The following is a 12350-nucleotide window of genomic DNA, read 5'->3' on the forward strand; positions in this document are numbered from 1 at the left end:
TTTTTGTACCGTTTTAATACAATTTGAAATTTTAGTACAAAACTGAAATGCAAGGCAAAGATTTTATATTTTATATCACTTCCTATATTACTGAAATTACATTGCACTACAATTCTGCTAGAGCAATTACAAGAAGGTAAGTAAAAAATTAAGAATCTGTTAGCAAACTAAAATCAACAGTTACATTGGTCAATTGACAATCAAATTGTTAGTTTATCAACTAAAAAAATGCTATGCTAAAATATCATCTTCAATGTTAGGTTTTGGAGAAGAACATTTGTTTAACTCCTTCAGCCCTTACTATGGGAAAAATTATTCCAGATGCAACCTGCAAAAAAAAAAAGACATCATCAGATCTGCATAAACTTGGTACATTCGATATTTCAGTTGGGTAGTGAAAATATCAATTTTTGATCGACTTTTTCAGAATTAACGAATCGAATGTTTCTAAATATGTAGTTGGTGGTACGTACTTGGATCATCCTGGCCCCCATCCACATGCGCTTAGCTGACGGCAATGGAAATATCAAGCGGCCAACGCCATACATTGCAACAGCAAAGAAGTGGAAAACCAAGCTCAACGGCCGAGGGTTTAAACCAGAGAGTAAAGCAATGGGTCCTTCTGAAAACGCGCCACCGAGACTGAGATAGTCGAAGCATGCTTGACGCATTTCATTTTGTGCTGGATCAGATGATGAACTAAACACCTTGTATAATGCTCCTGCTAATGTGTTTATGGTAGATGCCACTGGCTGTAGGGTCAGGAAATATAATCATTGTAAGAATCAAATCTATGCTAGAACATAAGATCATAACTAGAGGTGTAATAGAGTTGAGTCAACACGCGAACTACTCCTCGAAATTGACTCAAAAATCAATTTTTTTTTTGTCGGACAAAAATCAAGTTGATGTTAATAGAATAAACCTCCAGTGGGAGCTGCTTGAGTCAATTTCGAACATCATTATACAAAATTCGACAAACTCGCAAATCTAATCAAATTTTAGTTAACTTACAAAAACATCCCCATTTTCACAAGGCCAAATGACCAAAAAAATCCAAACTTTTAGCGAAAGTCTTCATTCTAACTCAACGTTGGAAACGTCTCGATTTTTTCCCAACAGTTGAAATTTTAGAAAAAAGACTTCTGCTAAAGATTTAGATTTTTTTTGTCATTTGGGTTTTTTTTATAATAAATTTATTTTTTAAAATATTTATGCTGATAATTGACTCAAGTCAAGTCTAGCTTGAGCTTCCATTATTCTGTCGACTTCGAGCTCGAACACTTAAAATGAAACTCAATTGAGTTTAAGTCGAGTTTTGAATTTTAGAGTGAGTCAAGCTTAACCGTAAAGGCGTAAACTCGACTCAGTTAAACTCTTATTAAAAGAATGCAACTGTGGTTACCTTTCGAAGGGAGTAGAATGATTTAAGGTATTCACAAAGGGCGGATGCATCATTTAAATCACGAAGAGGTCTAAGCAGATTTCTCAATACAACAATGTCGGAAAGTGCCACGGTCATTCCTCCACCGGTTAAAGGATGCCTCATGTTGAATGCATCGCCGAGAAGAAGAGCGCCCGGAGTTGGAAGAGGAGCAGCAGGCATGCTTCTATTTGGCATTGTTCTTATCTTTCCTTTCTCTATAGCAGAATTGAACGATTCCAATAGCTCAGGAGGAATCTGAAACAAGCAGGCGACTGATTAGTAACTCTTTTACTATTATTGCTACTCTGGGAACAGTGAGGTTCAAATTTGGACCATCCAGATGTGGACAATAGGTCTCTACTCTAAAGCTATGCCTGCAGGCTATGTTGCACGAAAACAGAAACGCATGCCAAAAAATAACTTTTTATAATATAAAAAACAAAAATGTGAAGGAAATATGTCTACAATAAAATTCAAGGATATGATTTTAAATATCAAATATAATAAAATTTTATATATATCAAGTTTTATATAATTTATTTTCTTTAAAAGTAAGAATATAAATTTTTATATGGATAACTGTTATGATTTTTTAAATGAAAAGAGTTGCTTATTAGAAAATGAGTGTCTAATTTTTGTTATTTACCGAAAGGTTCCAAAATCCTACCAGTTTCAGACACAAAAATGTTTTCAGAAACAGAAAAACGCAGCTCCCTCAAGGTTTCCGCGCATCATAGACTACGTGCATTAGTATTTATTAATATTATATATGCCAAGAAAACGTTGATTACCTGAGGGGCCACAACAGATTTCAAATAAGCAGCCATTTCGCCATTGTAAACGGAAGGCAGCTTATGGCCCGCTGGTATGTCAACCAGACAGCGAATTTCCGAGCTACTAATACGATAAAACAAGATCGGAGAAGGGTCAGCTAGAATAACATGTCCGTGATTTGCATATGGAAGCTCACAGTTCTCCAAGATCAAGGCAACAAAACAAGAGGGGATTTCAACCTGCATCAACCAATGAAACAAGTTCAGTACAACTGAAAGCTAATCAAAGTGGCAGACAAACTTTTAATCTGAAGTTGATATGTAATCCTCACCTTAGGGTTGCAGAGTGAGCGTCGCAGATTTGAAAAGCAGCCGTCGCATACTATTGTAAGTGGAGCGTATGCAGAAAATTCTTCACCATTCTTAGTTTTGTAGTGCACGCCATTGATAGTCCCTTTTACTTCAAGTAAGGATGTAACTGTTCCTTCTTCCAATCTGACACTGTAATGAAAATACAAGTGTAAGCAGCCAAATTCTATTGGAATTGGCAGTAGGGGTGTGCATTCAGTCGAACCAAATTTTTTTTTTCTTTCAATATCAAACAAAACCGAATTTACAGGATGTAAAAAAAGTTAAAACCTATTTAAACCATTCAGTTTGGTTGATTTTTTCGGTTCGATTCAGTTTGTATTAAAATTGAACAGTATTTTTAGATTCAAAACTAAATAGAACTGAAAGTTCAAAAAATTTATATTAGCAATTAGAATTGAACCAAATTGATGATTTGGTTATTGTTCGATTTTTGCACGCAACTAATTGGAGGAAATATGCAGCAAGACTTTCTACAAATGAAATGTGGATGGAAAGAAAAGTTACTTGGGCAGAGAATCAGCTTTTTCCCTCATTCTTTGAACGAAACGTCCGTTGTGAAAGCTTCTTCCGGATACTTTGGAATCAAAGCTTTCCAATGGATATGAAAGTTTAGTGCTTTTCCCATTCTTGTACAAAGCATATCCAAATACCTGTTGAGCATCAATCTCTTCTACGCAATCTGTAATTTTATTCAAACATAAGATGAATTATAGTCGAAAAATCTGATTTCGAACAGAAAAGCCTCTTGAATATAATACCATTCTAAGATTTACCTTCGAGGCCTAATTCAATTAGTTTCAGATAGCCACCAGGTTGCAGAAGTTCTCCAACAATTCTGTCCTGCAGACTCAAATCTCTTTCAATAACATGGACTCTTCTTCCATCCTGAGATTATAAATAAACAAGAAGGAAAAGAGGTTAAAGCCAAACATATCTTCTATACTTATTTCCGGATTATTGCAATTGCAGTTTAAAAGCGTAATGGTGTAAGAAGTAACAGTATATGACTATATTTCAAATGAGTTCCGGATACAGAAACATTTTGAGAACGAAGAAATGCAACTTCCTCAAAGTTTTGTGCATCATAGGGTACTATATGATTGACAAATAAAGAAGAAAAAGGAAGAAAAGTTCACCTTGCCAAGAGTGTAAGCAAGAGCTGAACCAGCAACACCTGCTCCAACAATAATTATATCCGTCTCCATGGATTTCTCTGGTTTTATTATATCATTTTCGGAATTCTGAAATATGTAATCTATGGCATGCTCCCCTGAAACATTAATTTTCCTCTTTCCAGCTAAACTGTACAGCAATACAATTGGTAAAGTAAAAGCTATGAATCCGCTAATAAGATACAGATATTCCATTTCCAAATCTGAAGTTGAAGAAAAAATGGAAATTTTTCTCTTCTCTGGTGCTTGAAATTTTTTGAACCTCTAAGTTGTGTGGTGTATGAAACTGAGTTATGGGGTTTCATTATATAGTATAAGCTAGTCAAAGAATTATCTGCATGGGAATTGGTCCAAAGGGTATTGATCAAATGACTCAAACAATGAATTAAAATTTGTAATGTGGGATATGGACAAATATATATAAAAAATGTTCAAATAATGATGAATATGTTGTCAAGTTCTTGAAAACAAGAGACAGGCAAAAGAGTGTTGACTTGAAAGAGTAATAACGAGAAAGAGTCAATCAGTTCTGAAGAAAACTTCTTTGTCTGTTTCTTTCTGCTAAGCTGATAATTTCTTTGGAGTTTCAGGTTGTTTTCAAGAAACATATCCTGGGCAGCCAACAACAGGTCGTCCAAAATTAGGCAACAAAGTAAAAGCAAACGACAACTCAACATACTATCTGCTCATTACAAATTACAACACAGACGTTTACATCACAAAATTTAGGACAATGAAAGGAGCAAGTACAATAATGTGTTACTGTTAACAAACTTTCTGCGTTCATATAAATTTTCTGTATGTATATTTTGAGATGTGCAATTAACAATGCAATAATGCTTAAATTCTAAGAAGTAAGAACTTCCATAGGAGTTAAACATCCAGCCTTAATTTTAATTTCTTGTATCTAAGAAAATGTTATGCCTTGGCACTTTTCTTTTCTTGTGAGAAGATATTAGTAGGATTGATGCGGGTATCGACTATCACATGTTCAATGTGACTCAAAATACAGGGTATGCGTTATGTCTATATTACAAAGGACGGCTTTATTTACTAATTATTTTCCATTCATTAATTACATAAATTAGCTAGTTTTCTCGTATTCACTAGAAGTATACGAATTTATAATCAATGTGAATTGTTGGATTTAAATCATTCAGTCCTTGTTATCTTACAAAAATCAAACTAGTCGAAAGGTGAAATCAGCTAGATTCAAATCAAGAATTGTAAAAAGCTAAACCAAGGATATTGAATTTTTCAGGGAATTGTGTCATGTGTTTCGTATCTCATTTAACATCTTCTGAGTTTACTAGCATCTCTTTGTTTCTAAAATTTATTCTTTTAAAAATCCAATGAAATATCTATTGCTTTCATATCGGAGTTGTTTTAATGAATTATCAGGTGTTTTTTCACTAAAAACCTAGACTATTGACTAAAATAATTCTTGATCAACATCCTTCAACTACAATATCTATATAGTACTAGAGAAGTGCTATTTTTTATTACAACAAAGGAAAGAAAGGCTAAATTAGCATTACTTTTCAGGTTTGAATATAACGTCTCTATCACTAGGTAGAGCTCGAAGGATTAACAAGGAATTTTTCTTATAATTATTATTATACTGCGCTTATTGTTTGAATCCAAAAAGAAACATATTAACTCAAATCCGAAACAGTTACATTTGATAGAAATTCGGGAAAGTCATTGAACCATTTCCGATTCCCGATAATCTTTTCTTAGACTGAGCAATTTGCGCTAACAGTTACTATCATTACTATATTGCACTTATTCTACTTACAGACAAGACTTCCCTATCATGTAGTATTAAAATAAAGTTTACACTGTATTATTAAAACTATTATAAGTAAGCAAATCTCATTACAGATCAAAAATGGAACTGAATATTCAATCATAATTAAGAATCTGCGAAATAATTACGATTAAATCTACAACAATTTTAATCATTATGATTTCAGATTCTTTTACAATTTTTTCATTTTTATTTCCATCTACATATATCTTTTTTCACCTATATAAATTACAAATTTGGTATTGAAATTTCCTATACAAATAGCAAACAAATTAAGAAAAAAAAACAAGAAAATGAAAAAAAAGAAGAAGTTACTGTCTGTAGCAATCCAAAGCTTAAACTCAAATAGATCGTTATTCATGGCAATTCAGCTAAACTCGGAGCATAAATATGGTGACTCACCTGGTCACGAAGCTCCAATGATCTGGAATCTGATTTAGATCAAGTCCACCGTTAGATCATTCAAGACTGTGAGAGATGAGATTTGGGGGCGGGATCGGCGAATCAATGGCAATGCGAAGTGAAATTTAAGGAAGTTTTAGGGTTTTGAATTGAGTTAAATATTTGTTTTACCTGTAGAATTTTATTTGTAGTGAAAGAAAAAAAAAATTGAAGCTGATGCTATGGAAGCTCATGAAAAATCAGCTCATACACTCTGTATCTGCAACACTATCACCTTCACTTTTTGTAAATTTTCAATTCTAATCCATTTCTTAACTTTTACTTTCAACTATAGCCATTTGTCCAAACTGAAGTTGAAAAAAATTCAAATATTTCATCACTAAAAAATACCCACTTTTTGTGATTTTTTTCGTTTATAATTTCACCTTTTTGAAATTTTCAATTTTAATCAATTTTGTAACTTTTACTTTTAATTATAGTCATTTGTTCAAATTGAAGTAGAAAAAAGTTCAAACATTTCGTTTATATTATTTCATATTGTTTCAATTTACATTTTCATCATGATCAATTTTTAAAATGAAGCCATATGAGAGATTTATGAACTTTTTTAAATTCCAATTTGAATAAATGATTATAATTAAATGTGAAAAATTAAAAACCGGCTAAAATTGAAGATTTTAAAAGATGAGCCCATAAAAAAGTTCAAAAAATAAGATATTTCTAAGTGATTAGACCCTTTTTTTATTGATGATTACAGCATAAAACTCACAATATTAGAGTATCTCCAAGGCAAGTACTAACTAAGTTTAGTATGAAAAAGTAATAAAATGCTATGGTCAGCATAACATTTTTTTTTTCAATGTAACAAATTGAAAAAAATACTATAACAATGTATTGGAGATGCTTTTTAAAATTCAATGCTAAATTATGACATTAGCACTCCGGTTTAGCATTACCTTGGAATTGCTTTTTAACAGAATGTTATCTAGTACTTTTACCGGCTATAGACTTCATATACTCCCTCCGGTCCATAATATTTGTCGCATTTGGAAAATTTTTTTGGTCCATAATATTTGTCATATTTAGATTATCAAGAGAGCATTTATTGTCATTTTCCAAATTTGTCCCTAGCAATAAATAACTTAGTAAGAATAAAAACATTAGTCAAACATAAAAAAATAGTAATTAATATGGACAATTTAGTAAAAGAGCATATAAATCAAGACATATTTATTACTTTCTTAATCTATGTGAAATGGCCAAATGCGACAAATATTATGAACCGGAGGGAGTATAAACTTTAATTAATTATAGCTACCATACTGTAATAATTTTTAAATAATTAGATTGTTTAAAATACTGAAATACTTTATACATTAAATTTGCTTCGGGATAATGATAGATTTAATCTATGAATTAGTTTGAAAATAATAGTTTAGTGTTTGATATATATTTATAATTTTTTAGTATTATCAGCTAAAAGATTACAATATGATGTTTTTATCATGTCACCTAAAAGATAAAGACATAATATGTAAATAGATTAAAGAGCTCAGTAAGGCTTTTAAGTCTAAACAGAGTCTAAATAATTTTTTATGTATATATAAACTATAATCTTTGCCAAATAGACAAAATAATTATTTATTCTATTTCATAAAAATAGAAAAAATTATATTTAATATAAGTTTAAAATAAATTTATTAGAATATTTCCATAATTTTATTACATAGACATTATATATAACTGCTCTACAGTGATTCAACTATTAAAAAAATTAAAGGATATTGTAAGAGTATTTTTTTTAATAAACTAATTATAATTAATAATTGTTTTGATTCTTGTGGAAGTTTCATTTATTTTTATTTTTGTGGGGCGGACGGAGTAACAATTTATTTTCTTAGGCTTTTTATATCTCTAAATTTAGGTGTATATTTTAATAAATTAAATTTCATATTTTATCATAAAAAAGACAAAATGATTTTTTTATCCATAATTTTGACCATTTTATCAAAATACATTCCTAAAAACTAATTTTAATATTATGGTCCGCCAACTTTACAAATTCACACAAATATATTCAACCATTAATTTAAACCTAATTTTGAGCACGTAATCCTCATTTTAATCAAAATAATTTTTAACTAAAATTAAACTATAATTGTGTAAGATAATCATTAATAAAATCGTAAATTTATAAAGATTAATTATGAAAATAGGCATAATTTGAAATTCACATGTATTTGTTTTAATTTGCAAAATTGGCGGACTAGGATGTTCTTATTATACTTGAGGGAGATATTTTACAAAATGGTTAAAATTATGGATATAAAAACTCATTTTGCCTAAAAATATCAAAAAAGTCATACTTTTTGAATAATAATCTTTATTGAATTTAAATCAAGCTGGAAGTCGAGTAACTAGCATATCATTTGAACTCGAGCTCAAGCTCGAACGTTAGAATTTAAGCTCATTTAATGTCAAAATTGAGTGTATTATAACACACTCAAACTCAATCCGAGCTTGACATAATTCAAATTTAGCCGTCTCATTTATACCCTTAGCAATACCCGAATTAAATTGAATGACCAAATCAAATCGATAAATTAAAATTCAATTGACATTATAAAATAATTTTGATTTTTTAGATTGATTCAATTTTTAAAATAAAGAAATTTTAGTCAAATTTTGATACAAATTGAATTAAAAGAAGGCATCGATTTTAAAAATCAATGGAACCGATTAGTTCGATTTGGTTTGAATATTTTCAAATTCTTATAAATTCAATTTGATTTAAAAGTATTATTTTGCTTTGGCTCGGTTCTTTTCGAACCAAATGTGCACCCTGTAATAACATTTATATGAAATCGCTTATATTAATTTCTTTTTCTTATTGAACAAAATAATTTTCAACAGCGAATACCTTTTTTGTTTTTCAAAATAATTACAACTTTCATTTTTATTATTAAATTGCATTTTTGTTTCATTCAAAAAAAAATGTTAACTCAAGTCTGGAACAGTTACATTTTTGATAAATTCAAAAAGTTATTGAATAATTCTTGATTCCCAACTATCATAGACCGTATGTTTTGTTCTAACAATTATTATTTAAGGTATTGGTAAAACAAATCACAACGTTTCATTTTAAGTAATTTAAGTCTAACGTTTAAAATGTTACGAAACAAATTCTAACCTTTCTAATTTTTGCATTTTGTAGCCCCATCCCAAATTTCGGTCATTTTGTCATCCTTTTTAAGCTATAGAGCGCAAAAATGCTGAAAATTGAGATTTTATTGTAAAATTTTAAAATATTAAAATTTAATATGTCAATAATGTGGCTGTCACATATGCAAATAACGGTTAGAAAACAGTTTGCGCTATAAAATACAAAAATTGAAAAGTTTTGTATTTGTTTCATAAAGTTTTAAATGTTAGATTTGATTCGAGAAAAAAAATGAAACATATTTTGCCAATATACCTTTTTATTATCACTATATTGCAGTTATTCTACTTACAGACAAGAATTCCCTGTCATGTATTAAAATAAAGTTTACAGTGTACAAAACTATTATAAGTAAGAAAATCTCATTACAAAACTAAAATGGAACTGAATATATAATCATAATTAAAGAATCTGCAAAATAATTATGATAAAATCTGCAACAATTTTAATCATTATGATTTCATTTTCTTTTATTTATTTTTCATATATCTTGCCAAATATATACATCTCTTTTCACCTATATAAATTCCACATCTGAATCTCAATTAGTATACAAATTTCCAGTACACATAATAAACAACTTTAGCAGAGAATAAGAAAATAGAAAAAAGAGAGAAGAAGCTACTATTTGTAGCAATCCAAATCATAAACCCATATAGATCGTTATTCATGGCAATTCAGCTAAATTCAGACTACAAATACGACGAGTCACCTGGTAATGAAATTCCAAAAATTAGGTAACCAAGTGCCCGCCACATTCTTTACATATTTGATTCGAGAAAAGGTTTATGGTGTCATCAAGAGATTTCTCGCACCTTCTTGGAGCGGAAGTACCAATGAAAATCTGGAGCGAGTGCTAGAGAAAAGTGTATCAACTGAGTGTTTTTAGCCATTTTCGATCAGCAGTGATGCTAAAAAATAAAATTAAGTCTCGTTTTCTGCAATATTAATAGAAATAATAGGTTAAATCCATTTTAAGGTTCTTAAACTTTCATTTTTTTGGTTCATCAAGTCCTTTAACTTTTATTTGGTTTCTCAAATCCTTAAACTTTCATTTTTTGGTTCATTAGATCCCTCAACTTATATTTGACTTTTTCAGGTCCTTAAACTTTTTTTTGGTTCATTAGGTCCTTAAACGGAGATCCATTTAAGGACCCAATGAACCAAAAAATAAACAATTAGAGACTTGAGAAAGGCAAATCAAAGTTGAAGGACCCGATGAATCAAAAAATAAAAGTTTAAGGATCCGAAAAAGTCAAAAGAAGTTAAGGGATCTAATGAACCAAAAATATATAATTTAAGGACCTCAAAATAGGTTTAGCCAAAATAATAATAGTAACTGCATGTACAACTATATATACATTTATATGATAGTTGTGTGTGCAACTGATAAACATACCGGTAAATTTTAAAATTAGTTTTAGTTTTATTAGTAGTGCGGTGATCGTAAATGGCCGAACACACTCATTTGTTACATTTTTAAAAAGTTGAAATATTAATATAGAAGAAATAAAAATTCAGACAGCAAAACAGAAGATTTGAAAAAAATCCAGACACTATTTTAAATGATGATGAATGTAATATTTAATTATTTATATTATAAATAAATTATATTATATTTAATTAAAAATAACGACAATTAATTCCATTTGGAATAAATTGCAATTTAAAAATGACCAAAATTAATTTCATAAGGAATAAATTGCAATTAAAAATAATTTTATATTGAAACTTTAAATATTTATTGCTACTATAATATAATAATTTTGAATTTATATAATTTATAAGTCATTAGATTATTTTAAGAAGTAATATAACTTTATACATTATTTTTGTTTTAATCGGCTAAAACATTTACAACCTGATGTTTTATCAGGTCACCTGCAAAGTAATGATATAAAATGTGAAGGCCCCATTGATTAAGTGATCATTTTATCCCATTAACTAGACATCAAAGAAAACCCTAGACATCAAAAATAAAAGAAAACATCAAAGATAAAAGAAAACATAAACCCTAGACATCAGAAATAAAAAACCCTAGCAGTCAAACGTTTCTCCTTTGTTTTTCGTTTCGGCTGCCGTCAATGGTTTATTTTTGCTGTTGGCGGTAGCCATTTATTTTTTATTGCTTTAGAATAAAATAAATGACCGACTCCTTTTTATCTTTTTCATTTTCGTTGGTAAATCTATCGACGAGGCGCATCAATTTCAATAGATATACAAATAAAAAATCAGAGATGGATCAAACCCTTTCAAGATTGAAGATGAAATCGTTATAGGTTATATTAGTTTTTTTTTTATAACTATTTTACAGCGATTGTCTTTCTTTTTTGAAAGTTTTGCTGTTCTTTCTATATGAGAGATTTGTTGTTCTTTATGAAGAGTTTGTGAGTCTTCTGTTAGACAGAAAAGGATTGGATCTTATTGTGTTAGAGCGGTTATGTAATTTTGATTTTATTTTGTAAGGCGATCTGCGAATCAAGGTTTATATCTTGTTCCATGTCAGGTCATTAGAAATGGTTATACCCTTTCTAAATTCTTACACCTGTAACTGCTCTTTATTATTAATAAAAGATTATTCGATTGTCAAAAAAAAAAAACTAGACATCAAAGATAGAAGAAAACATAAACTTGTAAATTTTTTTGATTAAAAAGTAAAAAATGCATAGTAATTAATGTAATTACTCATAATATTTTAATTAATTTGAAGTAATAATATATTTTTATTAAAAAATTAAGCTAATTATATTGTAGTTAATTTTTAATCTCCATACACCTATTTAGCAATTTTGATCTTTCATTTGCAATCATTTTCTCTTATTAATTTTTTAATGAATTTTTCTCTCAAAGTGTTTGAATAAAGGTTAAATTAAAATTTATTTAAAATTTTAATAATTTACTATAAAAATAAATTAAAAGGTTAAAATAAAACTTAGTATTTCATTAATTACTGTGCATCATGATTCCTATAATTATTATACTAGACTGACAAAACAATTAATTCCCATGATTATGGATAAATTACATGACAAAAACATCAATGTATTGCAGCACTTGGCAATTTGAATGACCGGAAGAAAAAAATAATGAATGTTTTCCATTTACTATATTATTCAACTTTCAAAGACAAACAATGATAAAATAAAATAAATGTTCATGTTGCTGTGTGCCAAAT

At 29.2% G+C, this 12350-nt stretch overlaps 1 protein-coding gene across 3 annotated transcripts; it reads right to left on the minus strand.

Annotated features, from left to right (window-relative positions):
• Positions 1–48: 48 nt before the first annotated feature.
• LOC126660271 (squalene monooxygenase SE2-like) lies at positions 49–6250 on the minus strand. Of its 3 annotated transcripts, none has more exons than XM_050353675.2 (9): positions 5956–6250; positions 3708–4354; positions 3345–3456; positions 3076–3250; positions 2532–2700; positions 2218–2439; positions 1406–1681; positions 474–752; positions 49–328 (listed from the first exon to the last, which is right to left on the minus strand). In XM_050353675.2, exons 2-9 carry the CDS (start codon positions 3936–3938, stop codon positions 257–259), a joined length of 1536 nt encoding a protein of 511 aa, XP_050209632.1. In that variant the 5' UTR covers positions 3939–4354; positions 5956–6250; the 3' UTR covers positions 49–256. The 3 variants fall into 3 exon arrangements, with proteins under 3 accessions (XP_050209632.1, XP_050209634.1, XP_050209633.1); XM_050353677.2 differs by having other exon boundaries at positions 3708–3868; positions 5956–6248; XM_050353676.2 differs by having other exon boundaries at positions 3708–3873; positions 5956–6248.
• Between the last annotated feature and the right edge of the window lie 6100 nt (positions 6251–12350).

The sequence above is a fragment of the Mercurialis annua genome, linkage group LG8, assembly GCF_937616625.2.
Source record: "Mercurialis annua linkage group LG8, ddMerAnnu1.2, whole genome shotgun sequence".
Taxonomy (NCBI): Eukaryota; Viridiplantae; Streptophyta; class Magnoliopsida; order Malpighiales; family Euphorbiaceae; genus Mercurialis; species Mercurialis annua.